The sequence below is a fragment of the Octopus sinensis genome, linkage group LG3 (genome assembly GCF_006345805.1).
Source record: "Octopus sinensis linkage group LG3, ASM634580v1, whole genome shotgun sequence".
Classification (NCBI taxonomy): domain Eukaryota; kingdom Metazoa; phylum Mollusca; class Cephalopoda; order Octopoda; family Octopodidae; genus Octopus; species Octopus sinensis.
Window position 1 is genome coordinate 5,568,502 of NC_042999.1, and position 26,550 is coordinate 5,595,051.

The window sequence follows — 26,550 nt, forward strand, 5'->3', positions numbered from 1 at the left end:
ATGTACTCACTCATCGCAATGATAATAGGGTTGAATTTTTTTAATTTAGTAAGTGTATGGAAACTTACATCTTTTTTTGATCCTTTTTGCTGTAATGCTGATAGTTGTAAAAATTGGTCTTTTGTGGCTATAATCCATTGCTGTTCAATATCGTTTACTGCCTGAAAATATTTCCCAACAAAAATATTTTGAAAACAATAATACCTGTCAAAAAATGTTATCTAAAAATATTATTCTGTCAAATGTAATAATGCTTGTTTAACCCTTTTGTTACTGTATTTATTTTGAGATGCTCTGTGTTTCTTTCAATTACTTTAAGTATAACAAAGAATTTAGTAAAATAACTTAGTCATCATTAAGCTAGTCTTAGGAACATGAATTGTGACTAAGGTTCGGTGGAAGATTTTAATTCAAAACTTATGAAAACGAGACATTTGTACTAAAGAGCCAGAGCCAGTTTTGGCCGGGTTGGTAACGAAAGAGTTAATCACATTGTTTTGAATTAATCAGGCCTCATCTTGGAGCTTTAAAATTTTGATGATGTCATTGATTACTTTTAGAGTGACATTGTAGGATTAGTGCGAGAGCTGGATCTGGTTAGTCTGAACATAAAACAGGTGGAATTTTTGACCAGATACAGACGGTTTAAAGGGTTAAGATTCAATTTCAGAAAAGAAAGCTCTACAAGTCTGAATGTAAAGTACAAAAAAAAAAAAAAAAAAGGAGCAGTTTTCCAACTCACCTGTGTGTAGAGCAAAGACAGGGTCACTCGGTTATTGAGGAGGTCGTTATCATACTGCATGTCCCAGTAGCTTGACAAAAAAGAGGGCAAATCATCAAAATTGAAAAAGAATAAAAGTTTAGAAGAAAATCTTCACAGATATATCAAATGCTTACAAAAGTATTAAATTAAAGAAGGCAATTGAAAAACGGAAAAAAAAGCTGCCCATTTTAATGATATCTAGTGAAAGATTATATGTGTATGTTTGTCCCCCCAACCGATGCTGGTGTGTTTACGTCTCCATAACTTAGCAGTTTCTCAACAGAGACCGATAGAATAAGTACTAGGCTTACAAAGAATAAGTCCTGGGGTTGATTTGCTCGATTAAAAGCGGTGCTCCAGCATGGCCACAGTCAAAATGACTGAAACACGTAAAAGAGTAATGGTTTAAAGACTTGGCACAAATCAAACTCGTTATTGAATACTGTTCTCAAATCTCAGACGGTGTCACTAACAAAAAGGTCAACCATCTGATTTAGCTGAAGTCTTTGACCAACATAGTCCAATTTCTGGACCACAGATATGACTATACTCCTCTAGCAATCCTACCACGGCCTTCACTCTTCAACACTAGCTGATCTCATGCCTCAACAACCACTCTTATCGCCCACATTATATCCCTCTACTCAGGGCCCCACTCAACCCTCTACAATTCCTTGCCACTGTTCAAGAGGAATCAATCTGAATGGTCTTGGAAGTCCCATAAAGACCATGGGAACAGCCTCTTTTTCCAGATCAAACCATCAAAAGAAAAATCAAAATCCTACACTCGTGGAAGTACACTTTGGTAAGGAGCTAATTATTATCATCATCATCGTCATCGTTTAATGTCTGCTCTCCATGCTGGCACGGGTTGGACGATTTGACTGAGGACTGGCGAACCAGATGGCTGCACCAAATTCCAATCTGATCTGGCAGAGTTTCTACAGCTGGATGCCCTTCCTAACACCAACCACTCCAAGAGTGTAGTGGGTGCTTTTATATGCCACTGGCAGCGGCCATGTTCAAATGGTGCTTTTTATGTGCCACCTGCACAGGAGCCAGTCCAGCGGAAATGGCAACGACCTTGTTCGAATGTTTATTCACGTGCCACCAGCACATGTGCCAGTAAGGCAAGGCTGGTAACAATCACGCTCGAATGGCACTTTTTACATGCCATTGGCACAGGCCAGCTTGTTGCTCTGGCAACGAACACGCTCATACAGTACTCTTAGAGCTCCAAAAGAGAATTTAGAAAGAGACCTATTCTTAAAACTGGGTTGGGGTTTTTCAGATAAAAGCCTATTTTGCAAAATGATTAAAAAATCTGGAATTTTACCTTTTCCGGAGCACAATACAATGAGGTCCATCTTTGTTTAATGATTTTAAAGAGATGTAGGGGGATTCGAAATCTTGAAGTTTACGAATTACTGGAAAAGAAACAGAAAAAAGCAGAATGAGATAAAACATAGGGGATAAATACAAAGGATGTGGGCATGCACAACAAGGACTTGCACGTATACACACATACACACACACACAAGGAATAGAAAAAAAGAGGAATGACAAAAACACAAGGGACACACACACACACAGACAGACAGACACACAGACAGACAGACACACAGACAGACAGACACACAGACAGACAGACACACAGACAGACAGAAGACAGACAGACACACACACACACACACAATGATGATTGTCTTCATCGTTTTATGTCCATTTTCCATGCTAGCATGGGTCAGATGGTTTGACCAGAGCTCCAGGCACCAGTTGTCTGCTTTGGTATGGTCTCTAAGGCTGGATGCCTTTCCTAATATGCCTACAACTTGACAGAGTGTATTGGGTGTCTTTTTAACATGTTACCAGAACAGGTTCCCCGTTACGTGTCACTGGCACAAGTGCCTTTTATGTGTCATCAGCATATAGATATACAGACAGGTAGATGACAATTTGAAAAGAAACATACCAACATTACGACTATGTTACCTAATTAATATGATCCATGTTTAAGAGTATGATATGGAGAGGGCCAAGGCCAGAAATATATATTATACCAAAATGATGGAACTAGGGTCAAAGCCATCTTGTTAATTAAGTGCCTCTATGGTCACAGGTCTTCTTAAATTAAAACAAATTGTTTCATTACATCAAGACTCTTAACGACTTTGTCCATTAGCAACATTATAATCTGAACAATAAGACATCTAACAGGCTTCACCCCATGAAGGCAAAACTTCAACAAAGGCACGGGTGTGGCTGTGTGATAAGAAGTTTGCTTCCCAACCATATGGTTCCGGGTTCAGTCCCACTGTGTGGCACCTTGGGCAAGTGTCTACTACTATAGCCTAGGGTTGACAAAAGCCTCTTGAATGGATTTGGTAGACAAAAACTAAAAGTTCATCATCGTGTGTGTGTGTTCACCACCACTGCTTCACAACCAGTGTTGGTCTGTTTACATCCCATAACCTAGCAGTTTAGCAAAAGACTGATAAAATAAGTATGAGGCTTTAAAAAAATGTACCAGGGTCATTTCATTTGACTAAAAATTCTTTAAGGCATGCTCCAGCATGACGAAAGTCTAATGACTGAAACAAGTAAAAGATTAAAAAATCAACAGCAAAAAAAAGGCAGGGAAAATATAATTCAACTTACTACAGCAGTGATCATCTTCCCTCTTGACGAGATAAAGGGCAAAATAGTAAGTGTGTTCTTCAGGAATTTCAATCTGAGCTGCAACAGCCTATAAAAAGAAAATGGTCAAAATATTTTGGGACCAGAAGACAATAACTATGACAGAGAGGGGAAAAAATTCCCAGAATAAAGAAAAATTTAAAAGGAAAAAAACTGTTTCAAAATTACCCAAATTTTAAAAAATTATTTCAAATACTTTATATATGTCCCTCAGGTTATATTGTCTGTTTTTGGCTTGGTTTCTACAGCTGGATGCCTTACCTAATGCCAACCACTTTACAGAGTGTACTGGGTGCTTCATACATGGAACCAACACTAGTGCTTCTTACACGACACCATCAGCAGTGCTTTTTAAATGGCAGCTTGGTTATTACTTAAAGTTATTTCTTATAAAACAATCATCATCATCATCATCATCGCTTTCCATGCTAGCATGGGTTGGACGATTTTGACTGAGGGCTGGTGAACCAGATGGCTGCACCAGGCTCCAATCTTGATCTGGCAGAGTTTCTACAGCTGGATGCCCTTCCTAATGCCAACCACTCCAAGAGTGTGGTGGGCGCTTTTTACGTGCCACCGGTACGGGGGCCAGTCAGGCGGTACTGGCAACGACCTCTCTCGAATCCTTTTACACATGCCACCAGCACAGGTGTCAGAAAGGTGACTTTGGTAACGATCACGCTCAAATGGTGCCCTTTTACGTGCCACTGTCACGGAAGCCAGTTGGCTGCTCTGGCAACGATCACGCTCGGATAGTGCTCTTGGCACCTTACTAGCAGAGGCATAAGTGCCAGTAAGGTGATGCTGGTAACGATCACGCTCGAATGGTGCCCTTTAAGTACCACTGGCACGAAAGCCAGTTAGCCGCTCTGTCAATGATCATGCTCGTATGGTGCTCTTTTAGAAAAGGGAAATTTAAAGGACCCTGCAAACCTACCTCTAACACGTCTTCTGTTTGGTCTGTTGATGTAATATTTACAGTTAATTTGTGGTCGTTCATCAGGTATACTTCTAAATTCACGGATTCTTCTATTTGCTGCATACTTTCCTGTTTAAAGGTAAAATGAAATGCATTAAAGATGGTAACTAAAATTTAAAAACAGGATAGAATACGTAAGGAAACTTTCAGACCTTATTTGTTATTTTTTTTTAAATATTCATTTATTGTTTTTACTGATGTTGTCTGTATAAAATGAAACAGTATTTTAACTAGTTGTCCCAGTAAAACATATACCTATTTCTTTACTACCCACAAGGGGCGAAACACAGAGAGGGCAAACAAGGGCAGACAAACGGATTAAGTCGATTACATCGACCCCAGTGCGTAACTGGTACTTAATTTATCGACCCCAAAAGGATGAAAGGCAAAGTCGACCTCGGCGGAATTTGAACTCAGAACGTAACGGCAGAAGAAATACCTATTTCTTTACTACCCAGGCAAAGTCGACCTTAGCGAAATTTGAACTCAGAATGTAGTGGCAGACGAAATACCGCTAAGCATTTCGCCTGGTGTGCTAACGATTCTGCCACGTTGCCACCTTAAAAACATATACCTGTGAGGTATGGGAGTAAATGCCAAGACAAATAAGGTTTTTATAAGTTTAGATATGGAATACATCCAAAGACAATAACAGCAATTACGGCAATGATGCCAATCTATCAACTGATGAAGAATTCAAAGACTTAAATACCGAACTGTGCAAAGTTATGTTTATTGAAATGACATTCTAAATGAGATATTTTTTAAGATGCTATTTCTTTTATTTAAGGAACCAGTTGATGTTCAAATTTACTTCAACATCCAAATAGAAAACAGAATCTTTCAGGTACTTGAGAGGGGAATGGAGCTTTATGCCAGATGATGTTGAAAGACTAAAATATGATAGAGGACAAGCACAGGCATCTTGCTATAGAGGAGATACATGGCTATCTTGCATTATATATAAGGGCTGTGTGGTAAGTAGCTTGCTTACCAACCACATGGTTCCAGGTTCAGTCCCACTGTGTAGCACCTTGGGCAAGTGTCTTCTACTATAGCCTCGGGCCAACCAAAGCCTTGTGAGTAGATTTGGAAACTGAAAGAAGCCCATCGTATATGTGTGTGTGTATGTGTGTGTGTCTGTGTGTGTGTGTGTGTGTGTGTATGTGTGTGTGTGTATTTTTGTGTGTCTGTGTTTGTCCCCCACCCAACATTACTTGACAACCAATGTTGGTGTGTTTACATCACCGTAACTTACCAGTTCAGCAAAAGAACCCAATAGAATAAGTACTAAGCTTACAAAGAATAAGTCCTGGGGTCGATTTGCTCAATTAAAGGCAGTACTCCAGTATGGCCACAGTCAAATGAGTAAAGGGTGTGTGGGAGTCACTGGAGAGGAGATAAAAGGAAGGTGGTGATGGAGTGCCAGAGCAAACTCTTAAGGTATAAGAAGATGATTATAAGAAAGGATGTGGACAGTGGATCGTGGGAGGGGAAGAAAGAGTAAATATTTTGATAAGAGTGTGAGGGGAAGGAGGAATAATGGATGGAGTAGAGATGGATGGAGTGAGTGATGAACAGGGGTGGGGGTGCAGATGATAAGAAATGCCAGGATGGAGTGGTGTAAGATAAGAAAAAATAGGAATGGTTCAGGAAGGAGAATAGATCAGAAAATAGCAGAATGATGGGCAAGGTATAGGAGCTGTGGAGGGGGAGATATAGAGAGGTACATTGGGGTGGAGGTGAGGTGATGATAAATGAGAGGGTGTTGAGAATGATAGCAGATAAGGGAAGTGTTGATGAATGAAGTGTAGGGCTGTGGTTGAAGGCACAGAAAGGAGGGAATTGGTAGAAATAGTGTGGGCAAGAATGATAATGAGGAAGGGGGTTCCGAGGGAAGAAGGGAGGGAGGCTGGAATCATGTTTGGAATTATGTACACATCCAGAAATAAAGAGACACTTGAAGGAAATTAGAGGAAGAACTGATTAAAATCATTATCATCATTCCCATTTAACATTGATGTTGGTATGGATTGGATGGGTTGAGAGGCAAGCTGGCAGAATCGTTAGCACACCGGGCAAAATGCTTAGCGGTATTTCGTCTGCCATTACGTTCTGAGTTCAAATTCCGCCGAGGTCGACTTTGCCTTTCATCCTTTCGGGGTCAGTAAATTAAGTACCAGTTACGCACTGGGGTCGATGCAATCGACTTAATCCATTTGTCTGAACTTGTTTGTCCTCTCTGTGTTTAGCCCCTTGTGGGTAGTAAAGAAATAGGTTTGAGAAGATCTGACAAGTCTGAATGTTGTATCATGCTCCAATGCCTGCTTTGGCCATGGTCTCCATGGCTGGATGACAATTCCAAATGCCAAACATTTAACAGAATGTACCGAGAGCTTTTTTTGTAACACCAGTGAGGTTGCCATGTAGGTCACATGACCAAAATCTTCTTTGATTGAATGGGGCTAGAGTGAAAAGAGGAGTTAAATTGAGAGAGAAGGGGCCAGAACAAGACAGGTTTCTTGTTGTATGGGAACTACATGGCCACTCATTATCAAAGAGAGGGTGGTAGTGGTTAGGGTGGAGCTAGAAAGAGAGATGAAATGGTAAAAATGAGGTGTTAATGTTGACTCTCAAAGAACAAAAAGGTGAATAGAGTTAATACCACTATCATCATCATAATCGTTGTCGTTTAGCATCTGCTTTCCCATGCAGGCATGGGTTGGACGGTTTGACTGAGGACTGGCAAGCCAGGAGGCTGCACAAAGTTCCAATCTGATTTGGCAGGGTTTCTACAGCTGGATGCCCTTCCTAACGCCAACCATTCCGAGAGTGTAGTGGGTGATTTTTACATGCCACCGGCACAGGAGCCAGTCAGGCAGCACTAGCATCAGTCACACTCGAATGGTGCTTTTTACATGCCATCAGCACAGGGGGCAGCCAGGCGGCACTGGCATCAGCCACACTTGAATGATGCTTTTTACATGCCACTGGCAGGGGTATCAGTTAGGTGGCACTGGCATCAGCCATGCTTGAATGGTGCATTTTATGTGCCACCAGTACAGTTACCAGTCAGATGGCACTGGCATTGGCTTGACTGCCACAGGCCACAACCACAATTTCACTTGGGTCAACAGGTCTTCACAAGCACAGCATATTATCCAATGACTGAAAGGTATTTTTAAATGGGCCAATTATGTGAGACTGGCAAAAAAGATATTTCATCTGTTAAGACAGAATTAACATTTTGAAAAGTTGTGATTTTGTAAAAATAACATAAAAAGCACGTAAAAAGCACTATTTGAGTGGCCCTCATGCTGGTGGCACGTACAAGCACCCACTACACTCTCAGAGTGGTTGGTGTTAGGAAGGGCATCCAGCTGTAGAAACTTTGCCAGATCAGATTGGAGTCTGGTGCAGCCATCTGGCTTACCGTCCAATCCATACCAACAGTCAAACCGTCCAATCCATACCAACATGGAAAGCGGAAGTTAAATGATGATAATGGTGATGATGATGATGAACAGTTATTAAATAGACTTTACAAAAGCTACCTCAATGCCTTATTATGGAAGTTAAAGAATATTTGTTTTGCAAACCAAAGAAGATACTCACCTGTTGAGCATTTAACAAGAAGCTGTTGAATATACTGCATGAGGCTATGTCAGGGACTTGGCTCACTGGATAGAAAGTAAAATGGCACATTTATTCAAACTGACAAAAACTGAAATTAAAAACTAGACATAAGTGTTGAATGACTCAATTGTATATTTAAGAGATGAGAAATTATGTACATTATTTACATTTGACAAATATTTGTCCTCATCTTGTTTGTTAACACAACGTTTTGGCTGATATACCCTCCAGCCTTCTTTAGGTGTCTTGGGGGAAATTTCGAACCTGGGTTCTCATTCCTAAGGTATTTCTCATTGTTGTTGTTGTTTCTGCTGCTGTTGGTATTATTATTGTTATTATTATTATTATTTGCGCAGAGGCAGTACCATGGCCAATGAGGTAAATCCGAGGAGTAGTTATTGCTAGTTGAAAATTATTATTATTATTATTATTATTATTGTTATTATTGTTATCATTATTATTCAGGTCACTGCATGGAATTGAACTCGGAACCTTGGGGTTAGTAGCCCGCGCTCTTAACCACGGGCATATGGTGTAGTGTTAACAACAAACAAGCTGAGGGCAAATATCTGTTGAATGTAAATAATGTGTTGAACGACTGTTTAAAAAAACTTTAGTTCCCCATTCAATGAATTCATCTGAGTATGTCTTCCAACAGAAAATAAAATATTGACAGTTAAGAAATTAGGGGGAAGGGGCTATCATTCAATATTTGCAGTGAAGATTTATTTTCACACAACCTTCTTGTGTGAATCCAGAAACCAACAGAGTTACAGAGGCATTCAGATTGAGAAAAGGAATGCTTGACTAAAGGATCCGTTTCTTTTGTTATTTGTTTAAGTCCCATGAAGCAGGCGAGAGAATTTGCGGGCCACAAGGGACCCCACACTAACCGAGATGGCACTAAAAACAACGTGTGTTCTTTTACTTGTTTCAGTCATTTGACTACAGCCATGCTGGAGCACCACCTTTTAGTTGAACAAATCGACCCCAGGACTTATTCTTTGTAAGTCTAGTACTTAGTTTATCGATCTCTTCTGCCAAACCACTAAGTTACAGGGACGTAAACACACCAACATTAGTTGTCAAATGACAGTGGGGGAGGGGACAAACACAGACACACAAATACACACACACACATATATGTCCAACCCATGCTAGCATGGAAAGCGGACGCTAAACAATGTTGATGATGATGATGATAGAGAAAATTCACAAAAAAAACAAAAGACGAAGATAGGTGGTGTAGACAACAAACAGATGTATTAGTATAACGCTCAGGAAGTGAAAAAGTCTTTAATGTTTCGAGCCTACGCTCTTCTACAGAAAGGGACACAGAAAGAAACAAAGAGAGAAAATAAAGATTGCGTAGTGGCTAGCGATCTATCATATATATATATATATATATACTATGGGCTTCTTTCAGTTTCCATCTACCAAATCCACTCAAAAGGCTTTGGTCAACCTGAGGCTATAGTAGAAGACACTTGTCCAAGGTGCCATGCAGTGGGACTGAACCCAGAACCATGTGGTTGGGAAGCAAGCTTTTTTACTTCATTACATTTACCATAAAGGCATAATGGAGATGAAGCTTTGCGGGCTGAACACAGACACAATGATGATGATGGAATGAAAAAGAGAGATGGTTGGTGGAGGAAGCAGCCAACACTTGCCGATTGTTACTTCCCGATAACATTGTTCTTTTTTTAAAAACACAAATGAGGTGTTGAACCTCTTACCACACAGCCACTCCTGCGCCCGTATAAGTAATCAAATTTTATTTTAATAATATTTCTGCTTGAAATTTCATGAATTAGTACACTACTACTTGTCACGTTGGCTACTGAGTGTTGACAAAGCGGAAGAGACAAGAGATTGTGAAGGTCTCAAGTGGACAGCACTTTTAAATTTATATTGGTTACAAACAACAGAAAGTTCAGAGTTTGAAGTTCAAGACATCACAGTTTTAATCTCTCCAATAATTTAACAGAAACTGTGCAGACGTTTGTCGTGTGGGGGAAACACAGAGACAAATGTAAGAGTACAACTTTTACTAACATACATCAGCAAAGAATATAAAAGACATTGGTGAGAAAGTGGGAAAAAACTGATTGTCTTCAAAGGAAGTCATCATCATCATCATCATCATCGTTTAATGTCTGCTTTCCATGCTAGCATGGGTTGGACGGTTCAACCGGGATCTGGGAAGCCAGGAGGCTGCACCAGGCTCCAGTCTGATCTGGCAGTGTTTCTACAGCTGGATGCCCTTCCTAACACCAACCACTCTGCGAGTGTAGTGGGTGCTTTTTACCTGCCGCCGGCACAGGGGCCAGAGGAGGCTGGCAAATGGCCACAATCAGTTGGCGCTTTTATGTGTCACCGACACAGACGCCAGTCATCAGGCTCTGCCATGTCACTCTAGCAGCCAGAAGTGCAGTGAAATAATAATCAACCCACGACAATCATGTAAACAAATAAACTCTTATTTTTTTTACATTTCAGCTCAGAGCTGCGGCCATGCTGATGCACCGCCATTGTTCATTAATTGCAATCATCTTCATTTAATGAGCATTTTCCATGCTTAGCATAGGCAGGACAGTTTTATGGGGGACTGGTGGGCTGAAGGTCTGAGCTGAACTCCAATGTTATCTTTGGCTTGGTTTCTACGGCTGGATGCCTTTCCTAATGCCAACCACTCTACAGAAAGGACTGGGTGCTTTTTTCATGCCACTGGCACTAATGAAGTGGTCATGAAATTTGCGAGGAATTAGAATGGCAGGATCTTGAGAGGGAAAAGATGGAGAAAAGTTCCCACTACTAAGAAGTAGTTGGGAGGGGAAGGTGGAGATGAGTGATTGCATGCCAGGTGTTAAAAGGTTAAAGACAGGGGGACAAGCACAGGCGTCTTGCTATACAGATATATGGCTGAAGGAGACAAGGGGAAGGTAGTGATGGGGGGGTGCTAGAACAAAGTTTCAAAGAATTCTCTCACACCTCATCTTCCTAACAAGCCCATCCCTCCACCCATGTTTACCACTCGCTGCATTCCCCTCCTCTCCACCGCCTGCCTACCCACGTACCCTACCCACTTATCTGTACCATTTCACTTATAATTCACCTCCCAGTAACATTAGGGTATAGACCCTAACACATCTCCACCAGCTTCTTTCACTTTCTCCTCTCTCTCTTAATTCAGCTGAGGTGGCCATGTGTCTCTCCTACAGCAACACACCTGTTTCTGTCTCTCTATCACACTCCAACCTCCTCATCACCTGGCACAAAGCCACCTCTCTCAATGCCGCTACCCCTTCAGTTCAAGGTTCTTGTCTTGTGAGGTACTTAGCAACCTCACTACTGCTGGTGCCACATTAAAAGCACCCAGTACACTCTGTAAAGTGGTTGGTATCAGGAAGAGCATCCAGCTGTAGAGACCACACCAAAGTAGATAGAACTGGATACAGCCAGCTAGCTCATTGGTTGCTGTCAAACTGTCCAATCTATGCCAGCATGGAAGATGGATGATAAATGATGATGATTATACACACAAACACACAGGATGGTGTATAAATTCTATAAATTTTCTTCAGCTTTCTTTCAGCAATATTTCAATTCTAATCATAGCCACCATCATTATACAGTACAATGGAATTGGTGCTAATTTTCCAACATATAATGCCTTGTGTTAATTAGACAGAGAAATATGCCTGGCTCAGAGGCATGAAATTCCTAGTAACATTTGCGGCTATCAGAGCAGCCAACAGAGCGGCTATCTGGCCTCCGTGCCGGTGGCACATAAAAGACTCCATTCGAGCATGATCATTACCATCATCGCCTTACTGGCACCTGTGCCGGTGGCATGTGTAAAAGGTTCAAGCAAGGTCGTTGCCAGTACCGCCTGACTGGCCCCCATGCCGGTGGCACGTAAAAGCATCCACTACACTCTCAGAGTGGTTGGCGTTAGGAAGGGCATCCAGCTGTAGAAACTCTGCCAGATCAAGATTGGAGCCTGGTGCGGCCGTCTGGTTCGCCAGCTCTCAGTCAAATCATCCAACCCATGCTAGCATGGAAAGCGGACGTTAAATGATGATGATGATGATGATTTGAATCTCTGACCATTAGAGCAATAATCTGACACTTTAATCAGTGCCACCACATCATCGATACCAAATTTTAATTCTATTCTATGAGACAGAAATGTTTTACACAAAGAAATACCTTTCTGGTTAGACTCTAACTTCCATACCTGAAACATAATTATGTTGAAATTCGTTGTCAATAAAATTGCAAAATCTTTTGCGTGAGTATTTGGCAAGGAATTTCATTTGAAATCAAGGCCCAAATCATATTTCGCAAGGAACTTCATTGAAATCAGGGAATACAACATTCTGACAGACTCAGTTTAAACATTAAAATCATTAATTCATTATTTTATTCTCTTCACACCTGATAACAACAAGGTCCCTCAAAGCACATAAGGTGAAAAAATATCCATAAGGTTTCTTAACCATTTCGTTACTGTATTTCTTTTGGGATGCTCTGTGTTTCTTCCAATTATTTTAAATATAAGAAAGAATTTAGTAAAATAACATCGTTATCATTGAGCTAGTGTTAGGAACATAAATTGTGACTAAGATTTGGTGGAAATTTTGAATTCAAAACTTATGAAAACGAGACATTTATACTAAAGAGCCAGAGCCGGTTTCAGCCGGGTTGGTAACGAAAGGGTTAAATCATTTCTATTGATCAGGCACAAAGCCAATTGTCATAAAACCAATCGAAATCAGTTGGTATCAATCATATACACAAGGAAGAGTTCAAAGGTGAAATCAATCCTGATTGATTTTTGAGAATCAATACAATAAAATACATTGTTTGCAAGATGACCAGAAGTTCATGAACCAGCTTCTTCATCAATGATATCGATAGCAGCAACGTTAAATTACAAAACAAAAGACAATAGACAACAATGACCGTCTATGTAAATATCGAAAGCCATTCAACACTGATTTTATAAACAAACTGTACCGACCCGTCTGAATGTAACGCTCCAGGCTGATTCGCCGCTCATCCAATTGTGCTTGAGACAGAGACAGTAGTCGTTTCGGTGGGAATGGAGGTAAGGTACTCGCTCCAAACTGTTTTTTTAACTGCAAAAAAACAAAAAAAAAACAAAAAAAAAATAGAGCAAATCGTTTCCTATTTAAACATTCAATAGTGCAGAACTAAATGCCAAACAATACCATTTTGAGGAAGTTATAGTAGAACTAGTATTTAGAAGCTAATTAGGATAGTTTCATTAAGTGAATTTCACACAAAAAACAACAAAAAAGAAAAACACATTTCATACTCTTTTACTCTTTTACTTGTTTCAGTCATTTGACTGCGGCCATGCTGGAGCACCACCTTTAGTCGAGCAAATCGACCCCAGGACTTATTCTTTTTGTAAGCCCAGTACTTATTCTATCGGTCTCTTTTGCCGAACCGCTAAGTGACGGGGACGTAAACACACCAGCATCAGTTGTCAAGCAATGCTAGGGGGACAAACACAGACACACAAACATATACACACACACTTATATATATATATACATATATACGACAGGCTTCTTTCAGTTTCCGTCTACCAAATCCACTCACAAGGCATTGGTCGGCCCGGGGCTATAGCAGAAGACACTTGCCCAAGATGCCACGTAGTGGGACTGAACCCGGAACCATGTGGTTGGTTAGCAAGCTACTTACCACACAGCCACTCCTGCGCCTCTTTTTTTTTTTTCAGTGTTTTGAGTAAAGATTAAATAGACTGTCTTTCGGTCAACCATGAGAAAGTCTAACAAGGAACTGGCAGGGAAAATATTTGGTAAATAGATTTATTTTGGAAAGAACAAGTGCCATCAGATGATTGTTATTTCTAGATTGATTCTCTGTATATAATAGAGGACTGCTGTTAAAAAGTTTGTATATTTGTATAGAGTATTAGGTAGACAGGCTGAAGTTGCACCACACAATACATTGGCTGTAACGAAATTAGAACATTTATTTTTACCACACAAACACTGAGTGTGTGTATTTGTACAAGAACATGTGTGTGTGTGTGTGTGTGTGTGTGTGTGTGTGTGCACGAACACACATGTAAGTGAAAGAACTGGTACTCTCTCAGTTACAACAACAAGGGTTTCAACTGATCCAGTCAACAGAACAACATGCTTGTGAAATTAATGTGCAAGTGGCTGAGTACTCCACAGACATGCATACCCTTAATGTAGTTCTCAGGGAGATTCAGCATGACACAGAGTGTGACAAGGCTGGCCCTTTGAATTACAAAGTACAACTCATTTTTACCAGACACCCTAACCCTCCCAGATGGACCAGGGAACCACACCTCACCCATACTTGATATTTTTGACATGATTTCTACTGCTCTGTGCCCTTCCTGCCACCAACCACTTGGCTCATTGTATTGGAAGGAGATGAATTTTAATTGTGGCCCCAGCACCACAGAGGTTACCATGCACATGTTGAAATAAGACTAACAGGTCCTCACCCCCTTCCTTGTCTTCCCTTATACTGGACCTATTTTATCATGACACCAGCACTAGTGGGGTTGTTGTGTTCTCTGCAAAACAAAAGGAACCTCATTGCTTTACGTGGCCTCTGTTCTTGGGGGATGGAGAGAGGGCACTGTGTAATCAACAGAGTAGGTGTTTGTTCCTTCTCAAGCCATGCCTGGCTCATAAGGGCCGGTTTCCCAGTTTCATTGGTGTATAAGTTCCCCACCTGGATGGGTTGCCGGTCTGTCACAGGTGAGCTGCTAGATGCAGGAGGAAAGAGTGAGAGAAAGTTGTGGCGAAACAGTCAGCAGAAGTTTGCCATTATGTTCTGCTGGAGTTACATGGAGCTTAGGTGTTTCGCTCATAAACACACACATCGCCCGGTCTGAGATTCAAACCCACAATCCCTCGATTACGAATCCATGGCTCTAACCACTGGGCCATGTGCCTCCACAACCAACAGAGTGGAAGAGTCAAAACTGAATAAAAACGTAAATCTAGAGACTACCAAAATGTAACACAATGACCTAGTATTGAATCCTATTTGTATGTATTGCATTTCAGTTCTGTCTTATACATCTAAGAAGAACAATAAACTCATTTTCCCTTGAAAAACCATTCATCATCATCATTTAAAATCTGTTTTCTATGCTGGCATGGGTTGGATGGTTTGACAGGTGGTGAGCTGGCAGAAACGTTAGCACTCCAGGCAAAATGCTTAGCGGTATTTCGTCTGCCGCTACATTCTGAGTTCAAATTCCACCGAGGTCGACTTTGCCTTTCATCCTTTCGGGGTCGATTAAATAAGTACCAGTTACGCACTGGGGTCGATATAATCGACTTAATCCGTTTGTCTGTCCTTGTTTGTCCCCTCTATGTTTAGCCCCTTGTGGGTAGTAAAGAAATAGGTTTGACAGGAGCTGGCAAGGCCAGGGGACCATACCAAGCTCCATTGTCTGTTCTGGCATGGTTTCTACAGCTGGATGCCCTTCCTGACAACAACCACTTTACAGAGTATAACCAGATTGTTTTTTACGTGGCACCAGCACCTGTATCAATTCTATATCTAAAAGAGAAAAACAGCTGAGAATTTTAATTGAATTTTCTAATTTACATACAAATAAGACATAACTGCAGTTATATAAATATTCTATGATGTTTTTTATTGTTTTTTCTTCCTGTATGAAGCAGTCACAATGAGCTCGCAAGAAATTTGCTTTAATTAATGTCTTTGTTCATGGAGCTAATTACTCTAAAGTTGGTTTGTTTTTTTTTTTTCCATTCTTGTTTGCATTACTTATACATAAGAGATTTCTAGTGGCACTGAATAATTAAATAGTTCTAATTAGCAAATAGAATCACAAAAAGTTTTTTTTCTTTTAATGCCAAATATTCCAACAACCCTGTCCAATCCTCTAACACTCCATTTACATTCACCTCTTGGACCTGACACATCCCCACCATCTCCCATTCTCTCTCTCTGACTAGGGTAATCTGCTTCTGCCCCACCATCATGCTTCAAACCACCTCCCTCAATACTGCCCCCTCTCCCAGTTGAGGGACCTTTGTCTTGCAAGTTACTTTGTGACCTCACCCAATACATTCTGTAAAGTGGGTGACCTTAGGAAGAGCATCTAGCTGCAGTAACCATGCCAAAGCAGACAGTGGAGTTTGGCACAGTCCTCTGGCTTGCCAGCACCGGTCAAACTATCCAGTCCACACCAGCATGGAAAAACAAACCTATGATGATGATGATGATAATGATACATATTTGGAAGTTTTTTGCAAAAAGTACTTGATGTAACCACAATATTTAAAGAAAAACTTTTTTAAAGGTTATTAGCAATTAAAAAAAAAAACATTTAAGAACAGAATGTCACAAATCTTTGGAGATACAAAAACCCAAAGGTTTGTGACAGTGTTCTTTTTCAATTTTTTTTAAATATCTAGTAACTTATTTAAAAAAATCTTTCTTTAAATATATCTATAATTATAGTTTTTATTCGTTCTTAAACCTGTGTGTAAACATGTTTACTCTTTTACTCTTTTACTTGTTTCAGTCATTTGACTGCGGCCATGCTGGAGCACCGCCTTTAGTTGAGCAAATCGACCCCGGGACTTATTTTTTGTAAGCCCAGTACTTATTCTATCAGTCTCTTTTGCCAAACCGCTAAGTGACAGGGACGTAAACACACCAGCATTGGTTGTCAAGCAATGCTAGGGGGACAAACACACACACACACACATACATATATATATATACATATATACGACAGGCTTCTTTCAGTTTCCGTCTACCAAATCCACTCACAAGGCATTGGTCGGCCCGGGGCTATAGCAGAAGACACTTGCCCAAGATGTCACACAGTGGGACTGAACCCGGAACCATGTGGTTGGTTAGCAAGCTACTTACCACACAGACACTCCTGCGCCTGTTTGATGGTACTCTTAACATAGAATTCATTAAATTTGCTATGGGTGATTTTATGCAGCATGGTAAACTTATACAGGATTGGAATTATAAAAATTAATTTCCTTTATCAACATAATGTGGTACTGTCTCATGCCGCACATGGTAAACTTGGAGGCAATTATGAATTTCCCTCGTCTGTATAAGTTTGCATATGCTGCCTTGTGCTTGTGTGCTGATGGCGCTTGGTCAGAAATGCAAAGGGTAACTTTTCTACCATTTTCAAATTTATAATTCTCAAAATATTATGTTCATCATCATCATCATCGTTTAACGTCCGCTTTCCATGCTAGCATGGGTTGATAACGGAAATGAATTTTTATAATTCTAATCCAGAAACGCGTCCATAATTAATCGAAGAATGTTTGATTTTATTATTTTCTTTCTTTTTACTCAAGTGAGTTACAGATAGTGTTATCTGTGGAGTCATATTTTGTAGCAAAAAGAAATAACTGTTATAATTATATATAAAACTTCTTGTATAAGTTTTTACTGAATATGGTTATTTTCCATACCGAAACTACTTGGTAAAATTTATTAATTATAAATTAATCATTTTTTACCCTATATCTATAATGATATTATATATATATATATATATATATATATATATATATATATATATATATATATATATATATGTATATATAGCTCATCATCATCATCATCATAGTTTAACGTCCATTTACCATGCTGGCATGGGTTGGGCAGTTTGACTGAGGTAGGAGAGCCAGAGGCTGCACCAGGCTCTAATCTGATCTGGTAATGTTTCTACAGCTAGATGCCCTTCCTATTGCCAACCACTCCCAGAGTGTAGTGAGTGCTTTTTACGTGCCCCTGGCACAGGAGCCAGTTAGGTGGACCTGGCATCAGTCATGTTTGGATAGTGCTTTTAACATGCCACCAGCATGGGAGCAAGTTAGATAGACCTAGTATCGACCACATTCAGATGGGGCTTTTTACGTGCCACCGGCATGGGAACCAATCAGATATATATATATATAAATTGATAGTAAAGATAGAATTGTTTGAATAGTGGATGAATGCACACCCAAGCAGTTGTTTTACGGCGAGCTTGCAGAGGGGAAACACAATCAGTGTAAACCTAAAAAGAGATTTAAGGATGGCATAAGGACTACCACGAAGTCACTTGGAATGGATCCAAAGGCCATAGAAACCTTTGCTTCAGATGAAGCTGGATGATGAACAAATGTGTGGAGTGGAGTAAAGGTGTTTGAGGAGGCCAGGATAACACATGCAAGACTCAAGAGAGGCTTTAAGAAGAACGTTGCAATTGAGAAGGTGAATCTCAGTGACCTTTTGATTTCCTATATGCCACCATTTTTTCATTTTTTTTTTTTACGTATTCTCACGTCCGATGCCATATTTAAAGTTCTTAATTCAGCACAAAGAGTGGTCTGTGTCTGAAGAACAGGTTTACATTTTCAGACATGTGAAACTATTAATAGTGCCGGAAGATATGTATTGTGATCCTTAAACAGACAGACAGATATATATATATGTGTGTGTGTGTGTGTGTGTGTCTGTATATATATGTGTGTGTGTGTGCGTGTATATATATGTGTGTGCGTATATATATATATATTGGGTTTGGGCCATCCCATAGATAATGCAGTTTTTTTCAATTGTGTGAGCTAAAAGTCGGAGTGGGGACGAGATAAACTACCTGCATCAACTTGCTATAAAAGCAGGGAGTAGTTTTAACTTATACTTATTCTTAGTGCAAGTTTTAAAGAGTGCAGTTCAATTTTAACAGTTATTTTTCCAAAGCTATGATGGAATTGACAAAGGAGCATATTTGGCATATTTTGCTTTATGAGTTCAATAAAGGCAACAATGCAACGGTAAGTGCAAGAAATATTAATGGAATATATGGAGATCAGACATTCAACGGTGATTCCAGAAATTCTGAGCCAGAAACTACAGCCTAGAAGACGAGCTGGAAGATCTGCAGAGTTCAACGAGGACATCCTGCAAACCCTGGTGGAACAAAATCCTATCATAACTATTGAGGAACTAGCAGAGAAGCTTGGATTTGGTCATTCAATGATTCATCAACACCTGCAGGCCATCAGAAAATCAGCAAATTGGGTCAATGGGTTCCACATAGACTTTCCAAGTCTAAACACGTGCAGAAAGTGAATGTGTGCTCTTCTTTGGTGTCATATTTCACAAATGAACCTTTTCGGGGCCAAATAGTGACTGGTGACAAGAAATGAAATCTATAAAAAAATATCAGGTACCAAAGAAAGTGGGTAGGGAAAGGAGAAACACTGGCACCCCAGACTGAAGAAGGTCTTCACCCACGTAAAGTGTTGTTATCTGTTTGGTGGGGTATGAAAGGTTTAGTCCACTTTGAACTTTTAAACCCAAACCAAACGATAACAAAGGAGTTCTACTGTGGACCACCTTTGGTTTCAAGACAAAAGACGTTCTGTCAGGATAATGCTGGGCCACATAGAGCGAGGACTGGAGCAATTTGAATGGGAATCAATGCCCCACCTACCATATTCGCCAGATATTGGTCCCATCTGATTATCATTTATTCCAAAATCATTTGTATGGAAAAAATATGAATTCTATAGACAAGATCAGAACAGTACTGGAAGAGTATTTTTCATCACAGGCAAGTGAATTTTGGAAGAGGAGCCTTGTAAGACTACCAGATAGATGGAAGAGCATTGTAGAAAATGAAGGAGTGTAAAAGAAGTATAAACAAACCACATTATTTATGGGATGCCCCAATAGTTGCAGGTGTGGCTGTATGGTAAGAAGTTTGCTTCCCAACCAGATGGTTCTGGGTTCAATCCCATTACGTGACATTTTGGTCAAGTGTTTCCTACTATAGCCTCAGGTTGACCAAAGCTTAGGGAGTGGATTTTGGTACTTTTGTGAGTGAGTAGGATGACCCCCAACTCTTAATATATCTCGTAAAGATAGCTTTGTCCTACATACACACATAACTTTAAGTCATGTGGAAATTAGTCAAAAATGTATCAAATTTCTTGAGTGATATTTCCTTTCTTCACTGGCTCTATGTGTGTGTGTGTGTGTATGTATACATATATGTGTTTTTACTTGTGTATACATAAGTTTTTACTTGTTTCAGTCATTAGACTGTGGCCATGTTGGGGCACTGCCTTGAAGAACTTTTCATTGAAAGAATCAGCATCAGTATTTTTTTTTTTACAGTCTGGTACTTATTGTATCAGTCTCTTTTGCTGAACCACTAAGTTACAGGGATGTAAACACACCAACACCTGTTGTCAAGAGATGGGGGGGGACAAACACAGACTCAAAGGCACACACACACACATGCATATAATGGACTTCTTACATATATATATGTGTGTGTGTATATGTTTCTGTGTCTGTCCCCTGTAAACTTAGCTGTTTGGCAAAAGAGACCGATTGATTAATACTAGGCTTACAAAGGATGAGTCTTGGGGGTCAATTTGCTCGGCTAAAGGTAGTGCTCCAGCCTGGCCACAGTCAACTGACTGAAACAAGTAAAAGAACAAAAGAATCCACCAGAGAAACCCGGAAGCCAACCCTTTGCTCCTTACAGAGTGATCTGGACTCACCATTATTACCATTGTTGTCTTATTTAATCTTTGCTGCTAATATGACATCCTTCTTGCTTATCCTTGCTTTTCCTTATTTCTTTTGTGGGCTGTTCAGATTCAAAGAGTCTTAAGAGTTGTGTGAAGTCTCCTCTATTCTACCCACACTACTGTTTTTCATGCTTTGTTCATGCGACCTACTCTCTCGTATTGTCGGTTGCTTCAGATATTTCTCTTCTGGCTTACACAATCATACATGGAGAGTGGTGGGTGCAGGGGCTGGATTGTTAGGTTCGTGTCTCCGTGTCAGTGGAACCAACAGCCGCAACCACTTTACTTCAGAATAATGTGTGTCTTATGGAGACGTTACTGAGAGATAAACACTTTGAGACTTTATGTGACACTGTGTTCAGGGCACATAAAAATCACTGGTGCTGGTGTCATGCAAAAGAAATTGCTGTTGGTGCCAGGTAAAAAGCATTGGTGTTGGTGCCAGGTAAAAAGCACTGGTGCTGGTGCCATATATATATGTAAGAAGTCCATTGTATGCATGTGTGTGTGTGCCTTTGAGTCTGTGTTTGTCCCCCCCCCCACACCATCTCTTGACAACAGATGTTGGTGCGTTTACATCCCTGTAACTTAGTGGTTCAGCAAAAGAGAGACTGTAAAAAAAAATACTGATGCTGATTCTTTCAATAAAAGTTCTTCAAGGCAGTCCCCAACATGGCCCACCAAGTCTAATGTAAAAAAAAATACTGATGCTGATTCTTTCAATTAAAAGTTCTTCAAGGCAGTGCCCCAACATGGCCACAGTCTAATGACTGAAACAAGTAAAAACACATATATGTCCAGCACCATGCTTCTTACGTGGCACCAACACCAATGCTTTTTACGTGGCACCAACACCAATGATTCTTACGTGGCACCAGCACCAATGCTTCTTACGTGGCAACCAGCACCAATGCTTCTTACGTGGCACCAGCACCAATGATTCTTACGTGGCACCAGCACCAATGCTTCTTACGTGGCACCAACACCAATGCTTTTTACGTGGCACCAACACCAATGATTCTTACGTGGCACCAGCACCAATGCTTTTACGTGGCACCAACACCAATGCTTCTTACGTGGCACCAGCACCAATGATTCTTACGTGGCACCAGCACCAATGCTTTTACGTGGCACCAACACCAATGCTTCTTACGTGGCACCAACACCAATGCTTCTTACGTGGCACCAACACCAATGCTTCTTACGTGGCACCAACACCAATGCTTCTTACGTGGCACCAACACCAATGCTTTTTACGTGGCACCAACACCAATGATTCTTACGTGGCACCAGCACCAATGCTTCTTACGTGGCACCAACACCAATGCTTTTTACGTGGCACCAACACCAGTGCTTTTTACGCGGCAGCATGGGTTGGACGGTTCGACCGGGGTCTAGGAAGCCAGGAGGCTGCACCAGGCTCCAGTCTGATCTGGCAGAGTTTCTACAGCTGGATGCCCTTCCTAACGCCAACCACTCCGCGAGTGTAGTGGGTGCTTTTACGTGCCACCTGCACAGGTGCCAGGGGGGGTCCGGCATTGGCCACGATCAGTTGGAGCTTTTAACGTGCCACCAGCATGGAAGCCAGCCAAGGCGGCGCTGGCAACGGCCACGTTCAGATGGTGCTTTTTATTCAGTAGTGTGGGTAGAATAGAGGAGACTTCACACAACTCTTAAGACTCTTTGAATCTGAACAGCCCACAAAAGATCAAAGGATAAGCAAGGATAAGCAAGCAGGATGTCTTATTAACAACAAAGATTAAATAAGACAGCAATCATAATAATGGTGAGTCCACATCACCCTGTTAAGGAGCATAGGGTTGGTTTCCTGGTTTCTCTGGTGGATTCTTTTATTCTTTTACTTGTTTCAGTCAGTTGACTGCAGCTAGGCTGGAGCACTGCCTTTAGCCGGTCAACATGAGAGAACGTGTAGACTGTGTTGATAGTCATGTCTGTTTTGATATAGTAATTATACAGTGATACTAAGTGGACGTTATAACGATCCAAGAGGATAATGATACTCTCCAGATCACATCTCCGAGATCTCTGGAGAGCCCCTGCCCATTCAAAGTACCTTGGATTCCAGAACATCTCGCTGTGCTTGAGGAGACCTGTTGAGTCAAGTACATGAACATCGAAATAAATATCAATGGAAATAGTAGTTGTGATACCTGTGCCAGTGACACATAAAAAGCACCATCCGAACATGGCCGATGCCAGCGCCACCTCGACTGGCTTCTGTGCTGGTGGCACATAAAAAGCACCATCCGAACGTGACCTCGACTGGGATCTGTGCCAGTGGCACATAAAAAGCACCATCCGAACGTGGCCGATGCCAGCGCCACCTCGACTGGCTTCCGTGCCGGTGGCACGTTAAAAGCACCAACCGATCGTGGCCGATACCAGACTCCCCTGGCCCCTGTGCAGGTGGCACGTAAAAAGCACCCACTACACTCGCGGAGTGGTTGGCGTTAGGAAGGGCATCCAGCCGTAGAAACACTGCCAGATCAGACTGGAGCCTGGTGCAGCCCCTGGCTTCCCAGACCCCGGTCGAACCGTCCAACCTGTGCTAGCGCGGAAAACGGACGTTAAACGATGATGATGATGATGAATACTGTATGACTGGGGGGGTTCATAGAGTGCCAGATAAAACCATTCTATCAACGACTTCGGAATCTAACACCATCTGTCAGAGCAACAGCTGTCATCAAAAGACAGATACACAAAGTGGCAAAAGACTGCTTTACAACAAGAAATAGATTTGAAGAAGATAAAACTAGATTCTCTTCTGTTTGCTGACATTGCAAAAGCTTCTTATCAAATACCTGATACGAAATTATCTTGGAATAATATTATTGTTCAAACATTTTATCAAAACAATGATACAAAATGGAAATCGTTGTTTACATTTTCTCTTACTAATCTCACTACAAGACTCTGGCCATGCTGGTGCAGCACTTTCAAAGATGGAAGAGTAATATTGTTATCTGTTATCTTTTAACTGTTTCCATCATTAAACTGCAACTGTGCTGCAGTACCAGGTTGGAGAATTTTAGTCATCAGTCTCTTTTGGTGAACTGCTAAGTTACAGGGACATAAACACACCAACATCAGTTGTCAAACAGTGGTGAGAGACAAACACAAATACATACTCAATGATATATACACATCTTTTAGTTTCTGCCTACCAAATCTACTCACAAGGCTTTGGTCAGTCCAAGGCTATAACAGAAGTCACTTGCCCAAGGTTCCATGTAGTGGGACTGAACCCAGAACCATGTGGTTGGGAAGCAAGCTTCTTACCACACAACCATGCCTGCACCTATAATATATATATATATGTACTCAAAACCAGCAACAAGAATGACTCTGGTAATTTGGTGCAATTGTTTCGCACTACATCATTTTATTAAAAGTTGTAAGTATTACAACAGATTTAAGATGCTGAGTGCTCATCAGCCAATTATATAGGTTTTCCGTTAATACAGCTTTTGTATTATTGGAAAACCTATATAATTGGCTGATGAGCACTCAGCATCTTAAATCTGTTGTAATACTTACAACTTTTAATAAAATGATGTAGTGCGAAACAATTGTACCAAATTACCAGAGTCATTCTTGTTGCTTGTTTTTGATTATAATCACCCAGCAAATTTTTATGGATAACACCATACAAAATTCTGGTGCATCTAAATTAAGTACCATATTCATTTGAATCTAAATTGTTGCTGAACCTATATATATATGTATGTATGTGTATATCTACATTAATACTTTACTGGCATATTTTTTAACAATCTCAGAACAACAAATGGTCGAATTGACTTCAGAAGGATCTGAGCACAATGCAAACCAGACACAACCAAATACCACAAGGTATTTAGTTTGATTCTCTACGGCCCTATTCTTTTTCTTCTAAAACTGATTTAATTTAAAGATAAACAAAAAAAAAAGAGGAACATTTGAAGAACTTACCTGTTCATGCAAATGGTGTAATTGCCGGTACCGTACTGTGCAGTGGAAAGCACCATTAATGTGGATGTTGAAGGCCTGAAAAGGGGAGAAAATTGGAGGTTATTATCTAAATTGTACAAGGCCGTGAGCTGGCAGCATCGTTACCATGCCAAGCAAAATGCTTAGCAGCATTTTGTCTGTCTTTCCGTTCTCAGTTCAAATTCCGTTGAGGTGACTTTGCCTTTTGTCCATTCAGGGTCGATAAGTACCAGCTGATCGCTGAGGTCAACGTAATTGACTTAGCACTTCCTTGAAAATGCTGGCCAAAATTTGAAACTATTATTTAAACCGTATAATATAACATTCAATCAAGTCAGAAAATTGTTTGTAAATAAATCTTCTTTTTTTTTTTGATCACAACATAGGAGTGGCTGTGTGGTAAGTAGCTTGCTAACCAACCACATGGTTCCGGGTTCAGTCCCACTGTGAGGCACCTTGGGCAAGTGTCTTCTGCTATAGCTTCGGACCGACCAATGATTTGTGAGTGGATTTGGTAGACGAAAACTGAAAGAAGCCTGTCGTATATATGTATATATATATATATGTGTGTGTGTGTGTGTGTGTGTGTCTGTGTTTGTCCCCCTAGCATTGCTTGACAACCAATGCTGGTGTGTTTACGTCCCCGTCACTTAGCGGTTCGGCAAAAGAGACCGATAGAATAATTACTGGGCTTACAAAGAATAAGTCCCGGGGTCGAGTTGCTCGACTAAAGGTGGTGCTCCCGCATGGCCACAGTCAAATGACTGAAACAAGTAAAAGAGTAAAGAGTATCACCAATTTTTACAATTTCATGTATTTAGTAACTAACACTTCAGAAGATCCAGATGTGAAGAGTAAACAAGTTATTGCTCCATCTTATTCTACTTCCATTCCAATAATAATAATAAATACCAATGTCGCTTCACTGGCAGCTGTGCCGGTGGGCACGTGTAAAAAGATTCAAGCGAGGTCATTGCCAGTACCGCCTGACTGGTCCCCATGCCGGTGGTACATAAAAAGCACCCACTACACTCTCGGAGTGGTTGGCGTTAGGAAGGGCATCCAGCTGTAGAAACTCTGCCAGATCAAGACTGGAGCCTGGTGCAACCATCTGGTTCGCCAGCCCTCAGTCAAAATCGTCCAACCCATGCTAGCATGGAAAGCGGACGTTAAATGATGATGATGATGATGAGAGTTCATAAAACAAATTTAACACTGTTGTTGTCAAAAATATCCACTCCTATTTATAAGTTTACTGCTTGAGAACAGAAATAAAAAAATACACAATCTATGATGGTAATTTCATCTAAATCTCTCATTTCCTCTCTCTTATTAAGTGTTTTGAAGTTTTAGACTAATTGGAAACTTGATGTTTGTGTAAACAGAAATCATTTTGGGAACGATAAAAATTACATGTTTTGAAATATTCTGGTTTCACAAAACAGTTCATTTTATGAATTTAAGATACGGAAACTCGTTTTAAAAAAAGAAAAGAAAATATTTTCATTTTTGCATTACAAAACACATATTTAATCAGCTCGTATTTAATTAGCTACACCAGCAGCAGTTCTGAGTGTAATTAGCTGAAGAAATAAACTGCTCTCCAATGGAATTTAAAATGTGGAGCAAGTCAGATTATTCTTCAAGTGACAACTAATCTAGCTACACCAGCAGCAGTTCGGAGTGTAATTAGCTGAAGAAATAAACTGCTCTCCAATGGAATTTAAAATGTGGAGCAAGTCAGATTACTTCTTCAAGTGACAACTAATCTTGTTTTAAGTATCATTAGCTCTTGATAACAGTGCTGGGCTGTGGAGAAACAAAAATGT

At 40.5% G+C, this 26,550-nt stretch overlaps 1 protein-coding gene and 1 pseudogene across 2 annotated transcripts in view; one reads left to right on the forward strand and one right to left on the reverse strand.

The window, feature by feature from the left end:
- LOC115209303 (sorting nexin-17) overlaps positions 1 to 26,550 on the reverse strand; it is a 56,570-nt gene that overhangs the window by 19,578 nt on the left and 10,442 nt on the right. For both annotated transcript variants that reach the window (XM_029777643.2, XM_029777642.2), the window contains exons 2-9: positions 24,704 to 24,778; positions 13,105 to 13,222; positions 8,055 to 8,119; positions 4,398 to 4,508; positions 3,422 to 3,509; positions 2,100 to 2,190; positions 743 to 812; positions 69 to 161 (exon numbers count right to left, since the gene is read on the reverse strand). In XM_029777643.2, coding sequence (XP_029633503.1) covers positions 69 to 161; positions 743 to 812; positions 2,100 to 2,190; positions 3,422 to 3,509; positions 4,398 to 4,508; positions 8,055 to 8,119; positions 13,105 to 13,222; positions 24,704 to 24,778 — 711 coding nt within the window. The remainder of the gene's footprint in view (positions 1 to 68; positions 162 to 742; positions 813 to 2,099; positions 2,191 to 3,421; positions 3,510 to 4,397; positions 4,509 to 8,054; positions 8,120 to 13,104; positions 13,223 to 24,703; positions 24,779 to 26,550) is intronic.
- Positions 8,420 to 8,548, forward strand: LOC115210003 (annotated as a pseudogene).